Raw genomic sequence first — 18258 nt, 5'->3', positions numbered from 1 at the left:
TGCACCATGGATTTTCCTGACACCCCCAGAACTGAAAAGTCTTTACTGCTGCTTTCTGGTTCTTTGGTAATTTCATAGAATCATAGAATCATAGAATGGTTTGGATTGGAAGGGACCTTAAAGATCATCTAGTTCCAATCCCCCTGCCATCAGCAGGGACACCTTCCACTAGATCAGGTTGCTCAAAGCCTCATCCAGCCTGGTCTTAAACACTTCCAGGGAGGGGGCATCAACAACTTCCTTGGGCAACCTGTTCCAGTGTCTGACCACCCTTACACTGAAGAACTTTTTCCTAATATCTAATCTAAACCTCCCCTCTTTCAGTTTAAACCCGTTTCCCCTTGTCTTGTCATTAGTTGCCCTTATGAAAAGTCCTTCCCCAGCTTTCTTGTAGGCCCCCTTCAGGTATTGGAAGGCTGCTATAAGATCTCCCCGGAGCCTTCTCTTTTTCAATTTCAGCAGATCTTAGATGTTTCCATTATTTCTGATGATGTCCCCCTATTATAGAGAAATTAGAATGTTATTCATACCTTTGGTTGGAGATTTGGATGAAGTAGCACATACCCATTAGGATCAATTGCAAAATAGTATCCATTTGGACAAAGCTGAAAGAAATAATGTTTAGCATTATAAAGTTTTAAGTAATAAAGAAAGACTAATTAATAGTTTTCAAGCAATGGTCACATTAAGGAAAATACATTGCCTCAGGCACAATGAAATATGTGAAATATTAACATATAGAAGATAATTTCTTAATGTGTACTTTTTTATAACCATAAACTTGGAGAATACGCTGATGGGATCACTGGAAGTCACTTGGTACAACCCTTCACTGATAGCAGAGCTAACTTCAAAATAATTCCAATTTCAAAGTCGGACTAGGTTTCAAAGTATATTTGAACACCTCCAATGCCAATTCCACAACTTCTTGGCAACCTACTCCAGTGTTTAACCACCATCACAATGATTTTTTTTCCCCTTATTTCCAGTTGGAATTGCCATTGTCACATATATGTGAATTACCTCATATCTTTTGCCATAAACCTTCAAGAAACACTTAGGTCAATCTTCTCTATAATTCTCATTAGGTAATCCATTAGGTTTCTTCTTCAGTCTGAACCAACCCATCTCTCAGCTTCTCCTCACATGCCATATACGCCAGCCTCTTGGCCAACTTAGTGGCACTGCACTGGACTCTGACCAGTATCTCAGTGTATTTCTTGTACTGAGGAGATAAAACTTGGACAAAGTACTCCTGCTGCCAGTGTTCATTGCACAGCATGCCTTCATTACTGCAAGGGCACTCTGTTAACTTCTGTTCAGCTTGCCCTCCACCATGACCTCCAGGCCCTTTCCTGCCTTTTGAGGTGTTCTGTCCCAGCCTGTACTGTAGCATGGGATTATTCCATTCTAGATTCAGGACTTTGCATTTGCCTTCAGTCAAATTCGTGATGTTCCTTTGCTTCCTCAGCTGTTGTTTTCCACAGTACTAGTTATTTTTTTAGAAATTGCCCAGCTAGATGTCTAAATATATAAATCAGTCGTACTGAGTAGGATACAGACAGACATGTATATTAAATAACTTTTCTATAAAGAACTGTCCTATATAAATGCTAATTATTATTATTAGCTGATATGATTGTGTATTCTACACTGTGATAAGAACAAAACACTAAACTAAACAGCAGTGCCTTAAGCTACAGGAAGATAATTACTTGGAATATATCCCTCAATGTAAAAGTTGGCTTTTACAGATTCATTCTGATGGACAATTCACACAGAAGCACATATATGGCTGGAGAGAAAACCATCAGAGAATCTACAACAATGGAAAAGAATATATGAAAAGAAGCCTGCTGGTATTTTGACTCACATCCAGTCATTGCTACATGACTTATGAAAGAGCATGCAAAGAAATCATACATAAATCATACATAAAGAGAAACCACCCACTCAAGCAACTTACCGTAAATCTGGGTGTCAGTTTCTTAATGTCCTCCAAAGAGACATCAACCCCCATTACTCCAAGAATCAGCTGATTCTGGTAAGATTCCAAAATGTTAGAATATGTTTGACATATTCACAATGCAGAATAACTGCAACAGTCAGTGAATTTTGATTTTGCCTTTTTCTCTTGTTTGACATACTACTTGAAAAGTTGCCTATTTACATATGTTTCTATTCTAAATATTTTAAATAATAAACTGATTCAAAATAACATTCAATACATTCAGAATTTAGGATAGAATATAAAAACTGGTTATGAAGATGAATATGGATGCTTTCCTTGATGAATAAACAATAAGCGCAGGAACAAAAAAGGTGAAAGCAAAAGTGATACATTAATATTGCCAATGATGTAGGTACTAAATTACTAGCACCAATATAGAGCTACTATTGCATGCTTAGGTTGGGCAATTAATAGATGAGACCCCAAAACAATTAAAATCTTTTGGCTATTGTATAAAGATGAATGAAAAAAACCCCAAACAAATCAACAAGAAAACCAAAAAACATGGTGACTGTAACAATCACTTGCATTTGAAATCAGGGACTCAGGCACTAAATTTACTTCACTTATGTTTTACTTTCCTACAACAGGGGGACAGTCATTTACATAGTGTCACCTAAATCCCTTCTCCATATTAAATAAATTTAAAATACATCTTGGAAAATGTATCTTGCAATCTGTAATGTAAAATTCAGGTAGATATACAAGTCAAGAAGATTCAAGTTCTCTTGTTCTCTCTACTAGGTAATGGCTGTTTTACTTCTGAGGAAGACTCCTGATAATCAGTAGTCTCTCACTTTTCAACCAGACTCAGTGAATTCTAGGCATTATCGTGTAGATAAGATAATGAAACATTTTTTGTTTGTTTTGTTTTTAAAGGGAAACTAAGAGAGCTATTCCAAAAGTAAATAAAATAAATGGTAGTGAGCAAATCCATATTTACTTATTCTGAGTCTATTTAATATCTGAAAAACTGAATCAAAGAATATCTTGGCTAAACTTCTGTATATTTTTACTTGAATGAACATGAGTATCACACCAAATGTACAGTATTTTATCATACACTGTAAAGCATATTCTAGACCTGATTTTGAAAAAAAGCAACATTTTGATCTTGCAAAAAGGACACATATTGATTTCTTATCAGACTGTAACAGAGATGGGCAATTGTATTCATTTAATATTTAGATTTTAATTTAAGTACACAATGCTATTTTCTATTATCATTACAACCAATTAATTTAAACTCTCTACATCATTGTCTTTTACTCTGGAATGTCACAGCTTCACAGATTTGTTATAAATTTATCAGAGCTTCCTTTCTTGGCAAGGCCTAAATAATATTATCATCTGCTTTCCATCTATTGAGTACTTAACGCATTCCCACTGACATCAGGCCACAGAGACAGATCAAGGAACGTCATACCCTGAAACAGAGAACTACAAAAGGGTGATCTGCATTTTCTTGTTCCCAGAAGGTTATCAGAAAACTAGAAATGACCCCTTTGTTTCTGGTGTACAAGACAATTATACTGTAGGAAGCTCCATGGAAATACACATTTTTCAAGGAGTTTAATATTAAATTTAATTCAAATAAATGATTTTTTTTTTTTCTTTAAGTAACAGCTTACTATTTTTCCATTTTGTTCCCTTGTTAGATTGAAGACAGGCAGAGTTCCTGTAATCACAAGGCCCAGCTCCTAGGAAATAATCACATACAGTGGGGAGAAAAAGTCTTTTTTAGTTAAATAAAAAATATTGAATTATAATATATTAGAACAATGCAGGGATTACTATAGCCAAACACTAGATTAATGACTTTTAGATTGTAAAAAAAAGAAAATAATACTACTTCATTGATTTTATGCATAGAAAGTTGAAATTACTTTTTTTTTGTGTCCATGTGTTAGTGATCATAATAAATTGCTTTCTAAAAATAGATGGTATGCAACAACTTAGGATATAATAATTTAATGAAAACTAAAATTTATGAAAACATGTTTACAGCTGCAGTTCCCACTATACTAAAAACTCAGGATAGTAGGGACAAATAATTTTTTTTTAAAAAAAAAAAAAAAAAAAAGAAAAACAGGAGAAAGCCAAACTAAATTTCAAGACAGTAAATAGGTAGGCAACGAATACATACAGGCAAAATAAACAGAAAAATCTAACAGGTAATACTACAACTTTTCACATTGTCACTGCTTTCCAATGGCTTGCAATAATGTCCATTAGTTCTGCAAAGTCACATAGTGTCTTCTGGCATTGAGGTAAGGAATTTGCACTTATTTGGGAAGATAAAAGAAATTTCTTTATCCTTTATTAACAGTCACAATTCATACTTAAAATAGGATGAAAACAGAAAAACATATGTTTTGATAGCCAGAAAAGTTTTGTCTTCCATTCTAAATTGTCCACAGGGAGATTTCTACCTTTTTTTTATGCTAATGTTTGGGTTTTATTTCTTTTTTTTTTTTTTTTTCCCCTCACTGGTGGTTATTCCTTCCACGTATTTTACTTATTTTTGCCCTTTGTTTCCTTAGAAAAAAGCTAAGCTAAAATAATTTATTAATCCATTCTGATGAAGTCAGTTAACATTTCCCAGTCTAGTAGCACCTTTTGAAATTTTAAAATATTCTTCTTGACCTTAAGTTTGTGTATCAAATGAAAGTTGACAAGATCAGAGTTAGCAATGTTACAACAAGCAAGGTGAAGAGAAGGGGGCTTTTTAGGAGAATAAGAGAAGCAAGAACTGGAAATTATCAGAAGAAAAGAGAGAGGAGAAGGAGCATTGAAGAGACACACGACAAAACAGGGGGCTATGTATGTGGGTTGACAATGTCTCCCTCAAAGAAAAAATGTACAGTTAGAGAGGACAATAATTGTGAATAATTATGACTAACTGGTAAATCTAAAAGTATCTGAAAATTCTGGGATTATCTTGCAGAAAGCGAGGCCAGAGCAACACTGTAACAAAACCTGAAGGAACAGGGCAAGAAGAGAGGTGTGAATTGCCACAAATACATCAAATTATCAGACAGTCTTGAAAGACAGCCTCAAATGAAAGTACCTCTTTAGGATTTCATAACCTGAACTTAAGCTCAATTCAAATGTGGCCTCATATAATACAATTGCATTATTTTAGCCTTAGCACCAAAACAGCTGCTGGACAGTAAGAGAAAAAGGATAAGACAAAGTCCAGGGAGGCACAAGTAGGAGTAAGGCAAGCCCAACAGGAGAGAATTGCTTTAGGAAATTTAAGATAAAGAACCAGTGTGACAAGTTAGTCCCAAACTCTGCTAAAAACAAGAATCAGGAAAAGGCTCCAGAGTGGATCAGATACACCTGTGCCTTCATGCTCTCATCTGTGATGGGAAAGTCCACAGATTTCAGCTTTTATGTCAACAGTTTAGTTTGGGTTCCTCTTCATTTAATAAATATATTAATAAAAAGAACATGACCTATTTTTTTATAAATATGTATGTATGCACACACACAAATATATATAAAATTATATATACACAAAACCACATATATAATACATGAATACAGAGTAGCTTGAAGGAAAGGCTCAATGAACCCACTGAAAATATAAAGCAACACAACAGAAGTCTGCAGGTGTCACTTATTTTACTTAATTAAACAGATCTCTTTCTATCCCCAGTTACAAATTTAGCTTTGGCTTTACAACAGGATATGTACAGAACATATGAACTTTCGTCACAACATCCTTTATGTTTCCAGTAAGTACCTTAACAGTAACCAAGAAATATGGTTAATGAACTTCTGGCCATTGAAATTACAAAGAAAAACTAGTTCCTCTGTGTCACGTACTATTCCATGAGTTGATAAAAATGCTGACTGGTGGGAAATGTGGATTTTGACATGACATTAGATGACCATGTGAACTTGGATAAATACATGATTCCAGATGAGCATTTTTCATAACTTTTCCCTAGTTAGAGTTACTCAGAAGAAGCTTATCTAGAGCAACAGATTGGATTGTTGCTAATAATACTTTGTATTTCGTAGTTTCCTGAATATGTTTGTTTACAAGACCAAAATGATAAATTCAGCAGTAAGGAAAGCATTTCATATATTTTTTTGTTTATTACTCCATTATATACACTGTCCAATTAAAGAAATCATTACCTTGATCAAGCAAATAATTACAAAAACCATGATAGTTTAAAGATTCAAGTTCAAAATCTGCACAAATACCCGGGAACACTGACAGCTGACAGGTTTCATTCTGCCTGGAATATTTTTTGGGGGGGCGGGGGGGAAGGAAAAAAGAAAAAAGGACTCCTCACCAGTAATATAACAGATGACCTCTAATGCAGCACAGGTACAACACGGGAGTACTATTTGCTTCTTTTTTTCTTTTGCTAGTTTGAGAACAGTAATGACCTACACTTAAAGTTCTGTGTGTAGGATAAATTGCTTTTCTCTGTTACTCTTTTCTCTGTTACTCTTTTCTCTGTCTCTGTTCAGGACACTTAGGAGGACACTAGGTGCAAGTAATGATCAGCACTTAGAAATACCTGTTCAGGAAATTGCTCTATTGAAGTGTAAAGGTGCTGGAAGTGCAACACTATCATGTTTGGAACTGTAGGAAATTGCGTCCTCAGGACTGTGGAAAATGGACTCCTATAGTTACTTATTTGCTAAGATTCCTACTTTACTAGAAATAAATACAAACCATACCAGAGCATCCAGATAGACATTTGTCCATTGGACTTGTTTGGCTTTCTCTCCAGCTAAAACCATTGGTCTTCCCAAAACATCCAGATATTCCTGCCGAAAAGTGTAATAAATTCATTAGAAGGCAGTTATTAGATCAAAGTCCAGAAACAGCATAAAAAATAAACAATAATGAAATAAACACACTTAAAAGATTGGGGAAAAAAAGTCAATATTCACCACTAATACAGGAGTAATATTTAATTACTTCTTTAAAATTATGCTACCCAACAATTCAGTCTTCAGTTTGCAGTACTGCCAAGGCAACTCCTGTATTTCAGTTTCAGTCACATGGACCTTACACATCAACAACCACTGCTCTCTTTCCACCAAGTGAGAATTACAACTACTTTTGTTCCAAAATTAATTGCTAATGACATAATCAAATTACAAGCAGATCACAGAACTTTCAACTCAGAAGACAGAGTGGGCAATGGAGGGTGAGTGGTGTAACAGCTGGGTACGTTAAGCTTCTACAGCAACAACTTGCATAACTTCTCTTGAAACAAAAAAATTAGAGTTTTAAAACCTCATAGTCCATGCCTTCCTTCAGTTTGGGAGTATGGCTAAAGCTAGTGATCTTATGACATGTCAGAATTGGGAGTGGATGTCATCACACTTGTTTCAGTCTTCAACCTTTTCTATTTGTCTGATCTTATTATGGATATTTTGTGCCAGACTCTATCTGGAAGAGTTTAACAGAATAAAAGGACTCTTATCCAAGACAAAAAAAGGACTGTTATTTTCTGCCAAAAAATGTCATGCCTGGCCTTGGAAGGACAATGAACTGCTATGATATTTCTTTGTTTTTCTGGACATGTCAATACATGGACTTTCAGACTACTGAAAATAATATCTGTTCATCTACTCTGTCAGTTTGAATCATGTCATATAATTCCAGGGTTAATAATTCCTTAATTATCTACATGCACGTCTGCTAAAATGGTCCTGCATCCTTTTTGAAGGAGAAAAGCCATGTCTCTTCCAGACTGGTTGGATCAATCCAGGAAAGTCTCCAATAAGCAGGATTGTACCAGGTCACTGTTTCTGCCCAGCTGAGTTCAGGTATTCTAGCAGGACACACACATTCATGACCTTCTCTGCATAATGCAAACCCTTAGGATCACACTGTAAACAAGGGAGGAGGCAGACTTTTAATGTCTACACATGTTATTAAAACTTACTGGTTTTATAGAACCTTACAAAAAATTTTTTGCTGTGTCTCAGGATCAAAGAGGGACCCTGTAAGACCAGGAGGAAAACTGAACTGAAAACATAATCTTTGTGCAGAGATCTGCAGGATACAAGTCACTTTAAATGCTGTGTTGTGTGCACATGGTCAGCTTGCTTTAGAGGATGCTAGTGCATGCAAGCTGCTGTGGGCCAGCTGGCCAGGGAAGCAGGGATCACATTGTGAATTGGCTCACTGCAACTACTAAAAAGAAAGGAAAAAAAAAAAAAAAGAAGGATATTTTAACAGGATAATCCCTCGTATGTAAAGAAAGCCTTATTTTTTAATTTGTTCTTAAATCTTAAAATTTATTTGATTCAAACAGTGTTGAAATGCAACATATTTGAGAACAGGAATTACTTCACTTATTTGTATCTGCATCTGGATTTGGTCAATACACTTACCTGGGTGTTTATTCTTATGGCTCCAATCGATGGAATTTCATAATAATAACCTAAAATTTGGAACAGAAATAATGCCATATGACTATGATATAATGCAAGTCTCTTAATCTTGAGGAATTTCATTTTACTTGTAATATCTGATTTAATTTTTATAGAATTTATTAAGCATGAATGGAATACTTTTCGGTAGGTGCCACTGCAACACACGGCCACATACGAAGGGTCATCATGCCATATAGGTCAAGCTAGGTACTCTTAAGTAGGGAGAGTATATAATGTGTTTCTTTTGTCTATTTAAAACTGAGATAATGTAATGAATTTGTACTCCTGAAGTCCCAGTTACTCTGATGTGCAAGTATATTTAATGGTCAGTTTAATGTGCTGTGACAGCAACTTAATTATATAATTATACGCTGAATGCATATAGGAACGCAAGTATAGGTACAATCTGCCACAACAGTGAAGTTCATAGTATAAAAATATAAGGCACACCATGGAAAGGATGAAAAAATCTAATTGATATTTCATCTAAGTAAACATCAGAAATGTCTTTATTCAGCATTGATTCTACCACTTATTTGTTTGAATTAAAAAATATTGCCCATATGCACCCATAAGACTTAAGACAGGCACTGAGATTCAGTTTCAGACCAAGTAAGTTGTCAGGCAAATTGGAAGGAAGAGGGGAGAACTGGAGAGGTAAGAGTACTGAAGTTAGTCATTCAGTTTGCTTTGAGCAATGCGTGACTTGATAATAAGCTACAAATTTTAATTAAGGAAAAAATTAAATAAAACTTTGCTTCTTTGGAAGCACAAAACAAATAATCACATGAATTTTGGACAGAAGAGTATGATCATTTTGCCTCAATAAGATGACATAGGTGGTTCCACTTTAAGCCAGCTGGTCCTCATTTGTTTTAAGACAATGGAGTTAGGAGATGTTAGTTAAAAAATGTCTGTTCAAAAAGCAAACATTGATTTTCTTTAATTATCTGACAATACAATCTGCTCTTCTTTGTTGTAGTATCCTCTGTATAACCTACCAGCATACTGCACGATTCATGAGGTTATAACATGTATGTTATTCAGACAGGCTATGGATTCTTCTATATAATTACCTTTCTCCTTCTCCATCTCTCTCTCTCTCTCTCTTCTCATCTTTGTTTTATGTTATTCTCATGCCTGAGAATCATACCTCATCCTCTGTCCCTCTAGTTTTAACTTTCAAGACACTCTGTAAATCTGTCCCACCTCTCATCTCTTGCTTCTCACTGATTTGCGAAATACATTTTTAGAAATTCCTTTATTTAAAAAAAATTACAATATTGTTTTATATTTTCTCTATTTTCTGTTTTCCTGTATTTGTCTCTTATTTCTTGTTCCATAATTACATTGTAAGGTATCTGAGACTCCTCTTTCTCACACTGCAAATGTTTTTAACCACATTTTACATGTAGAAGTTTTAGGAGAAAGCATTTTAATTCCTTACTTTCAACTTTTCAGTTGTTTGTTTTTTATTTTTTTTTTCCCTACATGAATAAATCATTTTATATATATATATAAAAGATGTTTTTAGAAGCTCAGAAATCACAGTAAGAATAATTTTGATATTTTCATTAAAAAACGGAAAAATTATGCAAGTCATCTTGTCCCTTGTAAGTTTTGGAGAAAATTGGAAAGAAATCCAAGCAGTCAACCCTTTGTCCAGACCCCATAATATAAAACAACTTTGCTTAACTTCTTATCTGTCATCAGTTCCATTTTTTCACAGATAGATATTAGAAGAAAATTTCTCAAAACTGAACCATAATACTTAATTATTATTATAAAAAATACTGTAATATTTTTCTTATAAAGTTTTAAATAAAGTAATAATAATAAATATGCAAGCTTATTCTTTATATATATATATATGTGTATGCATATAAACATTATTTCATTAAAAAACTTTTTGGAACTTTTATTTTAAAATACAACAAAGCTAAAAATCAGACTGAAAATAACCCCTGCAATTCTTAGATAATAATAAAGATATTGTCTATTTAAAGCTCTAGCAAATAGTTTCAAAGAAAAATGCAGTACCTTTATTTTCACAGGCCATCCACTGTATGGGTCCTTTGTCATAATTATGTTGACCAACAGAAAATGTGAACACACGTACCTATGCAAGTTCAAAAACCAATGTATATAGCTTAATGATATGCCATTAATTAGCTGTAACTCTCAAGTTAAAGATATTTGTAATTTTCATACCTTGGAACAGAAAAAGTAAATTGTGAACTCTCAATTTTTTATCACCATTCCTATTAATTATTTTGATCCAGGAAGTAGAACTCAAGAAGAATGTTCTTTCATACTTCTTTTATACTCTAAAAATCTTAAAGTAGTTACCATCCATGATCCATTTTTTTAAAATTATTTTTTTATTTTCTCCCCCCCCCCACCCCCGGGTGGTAATTATACCTCTTTGGCTTTTGTTAAACTAGTTGACACAGTCTCCTATCAATAATAGATGTTCACCACTGAATTAAAATGAACATACGCATTGCAGGAGAACTCCAAGAAATGCAAAACAGGATTTTTTAGGATAAAAAACAATTTCAGGGAAAAAAGTTATGAAATTTTCAGATACTAAAAAAAACCTAATTCTCACTAAATTAGTTCAACAGAGTTTCATGGAAGGATTAAACTTCTGGTATTTCACTTTCAGATCATGATGTTCATTAAAGCTATGTGTTTTATAAGCATAATTCTATTCTGTTTAGCCAATGAAACCCTAATCTATATCAGCAACTGAGGGGAGTTACAGTTTCAGGAGAATTCACAAAATTCAATCCAAGTTTTGGACTGAAAACAGGGTTTTCAACTGAAATTATTTTCCATGCAAATTGTCTGATCTGAATGAGAATTAAAAGCAAAAATCAGTGTTGCTGGATACAAATTAAAAATCCTTCCAGACAAACAGAAAAACTACAAATACTATGTTTCAGCTTCCAGCTGAATACTTTGATTCAAATATTAGTGTTTCTGTAAAAAGTGGGAAAAATATTTTCCCAACAGTTTTAATAAGCTGTTCAGTGTTATCACGTCCCTCTGAAGGAATGTCCAAGGGCCAGACTGCATTTCCTTTTCAGGCACCTCTTTCTTTATGGACTTTTAACTTTAGCACTTCACTTTACGATATACAGATCAGTACATGAAATCTGAATATAAATTCATTTATATGGAACTTGATTATTATGTTCAAAATTAAATCATAGTACAATTAGTTTACTTGCAAGCTGTAAGTGAGCAATAAGGTAACATTTTCTTTAAATAATATTCACAATATAAAGATGCAGAGCTTCTTTGTAAACTACTGATTGTTGTTAAGGTCTTAAGTGATTATACAATCTTTCACCACATTATTTAGCATGTGCAATAACTAAATAAACCTACATTTATTCAAATAAGAAACAAAAATTGGGTGACGTAATCAGAGTTTATGTATTAACCAAGAGGAGTAGGAATAGCTCCAAATCATCAGTCAGCAGCTAGCAATTGGTGAAACTTAATTAGTGTTGACCCCTATATGCAAGAAGGGCGAACAAAGTTTTGTGCTAGATGTCATTTTTAATTAACAATATGTTTTGTTTTGCTTTATCCATACAAGCCCTTTGTTTCTGCAGTTAAAAGCAGAATTAAAGCAACTACTCTGCTGCACTGAATGCTGAATCAGGTGTTTGGTTTTTTTAAACACAGACAAACTGAAGTTTTTCTATAAAACTAATAAGACTATCCCATGTAGTCATTTCTCAGTAATGAGTCAAACCAATCAGAGTTCTTGTTACCCAGACAGCTATGGGAATGACTGTACATGTGTGATGGTAAAACTTCTCATAGTTCATATGGATAGAAACAGATGAAAAATGCCTTCTATTACCTTTAAAATATCAGTAGTGATAGTGTGAACATGACGTCATCTGGTATGCCTGAGTCTCATTCATTTTTTTTAATACTGTATCACATTGTAAATTCAAATTACATTTGCCTTCCCCTGTTTATTCTTGACCTCTTTTACAAAATGTCAGCTATAACTGTACTAATGGATCTTTCTGTTTCTATTTAATTACCTTCTGTTTTTTCCAAGCTGAATATCATAATGTTATTTTCTATCAGTAACTCTCTGCTCATAAGGTCCCTGCCTGTTACATTCCTGTTCTTTTTTGAACTTACCACTGCTACCAGCTTAGTGTCCACTAAACACTTGATTCGGATTATATTCTTCTCAAAAATTATGGTGAAATAAGAAAAACTCCACTAAAAGCTACTAGTTGAGTGACCTCATGTCTCTCTTGGATTAAAAGGAACTACTTAACTTATTTAAGATAGAGTTATGTGGGTTTGTTTGTGGTGTTTAAAACACATGAGTCAATTAGACTGGACTGTCTAGCATTTGATCTCAAATGTAAAAATGAAACACTGCATTGGATTCAAGTTGCGAAATGGTACGTAATTTACGGAAAAGAAGCAGCATGTTAAATCTGCAACTAATCTATAAAGAATTTAGCATTTAAATTATTGACAACAAGTAGAGGACAATATATCTGATTTACTGTTCCTTGGATAATTAACAGAGATAAAGAACTGCAATGAAAATTGGAGTTTTTAATTGTTACTGGGTTTGGCAAGAGGGTGGAATATTCAAAAGAGTTTTCTTTTTCCTATTGCCTCATCTGGAATTGAGTAGAATGACAGACCAGCTGGAAAAATGAGTCAGCAAGTCAAATTAAACAAGCCAATTTTAGCAAAAAAACATGTTCTCTGCTAACATTTTCTGTGACAGGACACAGAGTCAGCCAAAGGACTGAGATGCGCCTGTCTATACCTTTTCCTTATAGACATCTTTCCAAAGAAGACAAAAGGCTAAAAAAGCCAGATTACTTTTAACAGGGAATTTATGACTGAGAACACTTGGAGCAACTAGATCAGACACAATGGATATGAGCACCTTCCCTTTGCCTGCCCTTCCTTTTAAGTTTGGTTTCAACCAATTAAGTGGATTTTTGAGTTGAAGCAAACTGACAAGTACTCTTTGATCCCAATAAGTTGTTTTCCAACACCACCAAGGTCTGGTTATTTCTTTCCTGTGCTTCTCTGCAGCCTTTTATGTTCTGTGTACATTACAAGTTCCCAGGTCCTTTTTGCCATGACTCTTGCTCTCCACTATCCATACTTCTGTCCCCTAAACTGTTTCCCATGGAAAGTGCAACCTTGTCTCCATACAGAGGAGATCCATTTATTCTCTTCATAAAGAAACATAACTTTCAAATCAATAAAACCCAGTGGAGTAATCAGAAAAGCAAATAGAAGCTGTCACATATTCTGATTTTCAATGGGAGTATTCATAGTAAAGTACTTCTAGAAAACTTGTACCCTTAGAATGGAGAACTAGAGATGGTCACCAGCCTGCTCCGCCAGTCAAGTCAGACACAGTCTTGAAACTGTTCTAAAATGGAAGAGTCCTAATTTCTACCACTGATTGTTCAAGTCCAGAGCAGTTAGTTCTGTCAGAACATATCGTGTGCTGGAAATGGGTAGCTAATTCTCCGCATTTTTTGCACTTTGAAACTAATCCTGGGGAGAAAACACAACATCTTTTATTCTTTGTATTATTCACTTACAATATGTAGTATAGCAATATATTTATTAACAAGAAAACAAGTGTAGAATTAATGTAAGGACAGTCAGTCAGTGAGTGGCACAGGCTGCCCAGAGAGGGGGTAAAGTCTGACTCCTTTGAGGTTTTAAAGACTAGACTAGATAATGCCTTGAGTAACCTGAGTGGATCTTATTCCTGACATTGGATTAGAGACCTCTGGAGGTCCCTTGCAGACTGATTTATCCAAGGATCCTATGAAGGACATCAAAGGGAAATGAGCAAAAATCCAAATCCTAACCAGAGAAAGTGCTAAACAGAAAAAAAAGCTACAGAAAATAGAGGAGGAAGTATTGTACTGAAGAAAATACAGGTGCGTAATTATATAATTAATTTGCTTTTTGTTTTGTATTTCTCTCTAGCAGAAAAAGCTCATAAAAATCAAGGTGAATAGAAGGATTCTGACTGCTACAGATATTAGGGGATAATAGCACTCAAGAGAGTTCTGATGAAGATGGAAATGAAGACCTATCCATGAAAAGGCTGTTTTTGCTACAGATCTCAGTTGCTCTTTACCTATCCTAGTTCTTTATTTTGCTATTGGAATAAAATAAATCAAAATTAAATTAAACTCTTCCTCTGGGTATATCATGTTATGAGTATTAAAGAAAATTAACAGCTTGAGTGAAGTTAATTCAAATTGGTAACTAAGTACAAAAAATCCCACTGGTGGTTTAGACCATTGCATATATGCATAGGCAGTATGTGTAGGCCTACAAGAGTTTGAGAAACTGCAACCACTCTGCAAAGGGTTCAGAGTGGATGAACATGCATAGTTTTTGAAAATTAAATTCTTCTTCTTGAATTCTGTGCTGCTGCAGTGAGAGCTCCCAACAGTTTATGTTAAGGATGAAATTAACTGACCTTGGAGATATATTTTTCTCTTTATCAGATATCAAGAGAGCTACATGGTTCATTTACTCAACTAGACGTAGGCAAGATGAATCTCATAATTTTATGTCTATTGTAAAAATAGTAAGAGTGCATCTTTTCTTTTTCTAGATAAACAAACTGACTGAGTCAAAAATTGATCACATAAAATCATGCAAATTCAGTTTTCACTATGACAGATTTCAGAATATTTTAATCTGGCCTTTATAACCACAGGTAAAAATTCACAGATAATCTCTTTTATTACAGATCAAGAGAAGTTGTGATAAAGAGGAATAAATAACACAGTAATTCCAGTATGATCCAGGAATTTTTTTTTCCCACTAGTGTGTTTATAGATTATCAGATACAAATGAAAAATTGTTTGCAGTTTACATTTATTAGGTACACTTCTGAAATAAGACAATATACTAATGCTATTTTTCTGAATAAAATTATAAAACTGCTTTCCTGTATTCCATTATGCACTCTATCTTCTAAATCCCTTGTAAGTATAGCCTTTAAAACACTTAATCATTTTTGGTACTTTTCTGAAAATGTGTGGTTTCAAGCTGCCACGGTTATTATTGTGAATGCATTTTTTTTCTTACTGTCTTTACACCTGTGGCCAAAATCTGAATATGATTCTGGATTCTGCTATGGAATGACTGAGACCAGGTGTTTATGATCAGTTTGAACTGAGAGCAGGACTTCAGAGGATGATCTGAAAATCTTATATACTAATTAGGAAAACACCTAGAATTAGCTAAAAGGAAGCACCAAATACAGTTTCACCTAAATTTTGGTCCATAAACTGTCATGCTGAACCACTCAGTTCAGGATTCCAGGGATGCAGTCCTGAACCATTTGGGTTATATCTATAAAAGTAAAGCAGCTTTATTTTCCTAGGAAGCATAGAGAGAAGATAAATAAAAGTTCTGTGTTTAACAGCAGGAGTAAGACTCACATGATGTGCTAGAGGGAATTTTTGGGGTTCCTTAGGCTATGTTTATGCAGTAAATAAAATGGGACACAACCCATTTTCTTTCTTAGGCCATGAGGGCAAGTGGCACAGCGTGGCTACTCTTTATGGTTAAATTATGTTGCCTTCCTCCCTCCCTGTCCTTCCCCTCATATTGAGTGATCTCATTACAGCATCTTTTGTGGCCCTGGCTCATGCTTCCCCCTGAACTCACGCCAGAGGCTGTTCAAAAGATTTTACTGCCACAGGCCAAGAACTATACCATTGGGTCTGCTAACAATTAAACAGTATGGATACTTGTAGACATCTCTTCATCCTGCACCCTGGTCTTGGATTGTTTATTAGTATAATAAAAGTAAGGCTGGTTTTCTTGTGACAGACTGAGTAAGGCTCACTCTTTTCAAGCTGACTGTGACAGTGGTACCTCTAATCTTTTAAATCACAGTACAATGCTCTGACCAAAGAGGTCTGAGTTCATGTTTCTCAGTTTGAGTAAATTCATAAATTTGACTGCTCTGAATACCAGGCTACAGAAAGTTCAGAAGTTGAAGATTTAGGCTTTTGTGCATGTCTCTCAGACGGCCTACACTTTTTGCCCTTAACAGCAATTGGGAAAAACATAGAGATGACCTAAGCAGTGGGGTATGAAACCTAATCAGGTGCTAAGGCTGTGAAGTTTTAAAGGTCTAGAACTCAAAATGCAGAATTCACAGTTTTATGTCGAGTTAGGAAATACCAAGAATGGCATGATACACCAACAGAAATGTATCAAGTTGTATTTTTGTTACTTATGTCTACATTAGGATTTTCCTTTTGCTTTGAGTACTCCCCGACAACGTGCACATTTGGGGAAATCAGGGAGGAAAAACCCACACGGGAAACAATAAGAATTTAACTCTCAAATATTTAGATGCAAAGATAATTGCATGCTGAACATCTTTAAATTTACAGACATGAAGAAAGTATGAATGCATTTGACAAAACACCTATTCAAGTCTTTTCATAATTGACCCTCTATGTTCTGATTCAGCAAGGCATTTAACCATGCAAGTAATCCTCTTGACATCAATAGGAAAATGATTTAATTGAGGAACATGTTTAAGACTAATAGAGCATGGCCTTGGAACTACTTTTCTAGACATTTACCCGCAGTGAATTATTTCTCTCAGACTTTCCATATATATTTGCAGTCTTCTCTCTCCTTAATGTTTTTCATCTACTATAATTCAACCTCAAACTTAAAGCTGCAATACTAACTTAGGACTTCAATTGCCATATTGTTTAAAATATTGAAAAATTTCAGAATTAACACCCTCACAAAACCAAGGAAAACAGTAATTCAGTTAAACTGTTCTACATCTTCCTAGTGCCACCTTGTGGAACTACAGCAACTCATCCCTCACTCACCACAGGGCTAGCACGTGGTGCCCCTTCCTCTGCAGTACAGCTGAAACTATGATGGTATAAACACCCTGCTGATGCCTACTAATCTACCTCTGCTAAATTGATTATAATTTGATAGATGGACCACTGATTATGTGATCCTTTAAGTCTTTACCTAGTTTAGACTTAATCTTTGATGAGCCAGAAGTATCACAGAAGTACAAGCGGAATTATTAAATTCTGTATGCTCAGTAACTTACTGTAGGAATATTACATAACGATGAGGAGACTATGTCCTCTGTACTACACTGTCTCCACAAATAAGGTGAAGTTTTTAACCTCAACATTTTCCAGTTGTAGGTAGAAAATCAGGTCTGTTTTATTAGCTTTTTACAACATTAGTCTCAAGAATAGTGGTAAGAAAGAGAAAAACTGTGCTTTCAAAAACACCAATAGGACTTCACAATGATGTGCTTGAATTTGAGAATACATCTGGCTGAGTCTACCCTACCAAAAATTGGTCCTTGACCTACTTTCCGGTCTTGAGAGCAACTGTGGCAGCAGAGCCCACATACATGCATATCATCATAATCGAATCATCATCGAATGGTCTGGGTTGGAAGGGATGTTAAAGATCACCTAGTTCCAAACCCCCTGCCATGAGCAGGGACACCTTCCACTAGAATAGCGTAGAATAGCACAGAAGCTAAATCCTTGCTCCTTTGCTCTTCCCCTTTCCTTGCTATCCTGGGAGCAGACCCAGCTCTTTGTTGGGGAGTGTGCCAGTTGGCAGAGGCTGAAAACCTTCTAGGTTTCATTAACAGTTAACACCTACATATGATTGCAGGAGAGTGTCCAAGTCTATGCCTTGGCCCATGTAATTTACTAATATAAATGGTGCCTTAACACATTTAAATTAATATGATGGCTCTGATA

The 18258-nt window shown here is 34.8% G+C and overlaps 1 protein-coding gene across 1 annotated transcript in view; it reads right to left on the bottom strand.

Annotated features, from left to right (window-relative positions):
• Positions 1–18258, bottom strand: part of CACNA2D1 (calcium voltage-gated channel auxiliary subunit alpha2delta 1) — a gene marked incomplete at its 5' end in the record, with an annotated part of 76947 nt that overhangs the window by 46921 nt on the left and 11768 nt on the right. Inside the window, 6 exons of the mRNA XM_029083531.1 lie at positions 531–605; positions 1967–2041; positions 3643–3711; positions 6719–6808; positions 8390–8439; positions 10472–10550. Of these exons, the coding sequence (XP_028939364.1) occupies positions 531–605; positions 1967–2041; positions 3643–3711; positions 6719–6808; positions 8390–8439; positions 10472–10550 (438 nt within the window). The remainder of the gene's footprint in view (positions 1–530; positions 606–1966; positions 2042–3642; positions 3712–6718; positions 6809–8389; positions 8440–10471; positions 10551–18258) is intronic.

Source organism: Antrostomus carolinensis, unplaced genomic scaffold (assembly GCF_000700745.2).
Source record: "Antrostomus carolinensis isolate BGI_N321 unplaced genomic scaffold, ASM70074v2 scaffold6272, whole genome shotgun sequence".
In the NCBI taxonomy this organism is placed as follows: domain Eukaryota; kingdom Metazoa; phylum Chordata; class Aves; order Caprimulgiformes; family Caprimulgidae; genus Antrostomus; species Antrostomus carolinensis.
Note: the sequence above shows the minus strand (reverse complement) of the source record. Positions and strands in the feature narration are given on the sequence as shown.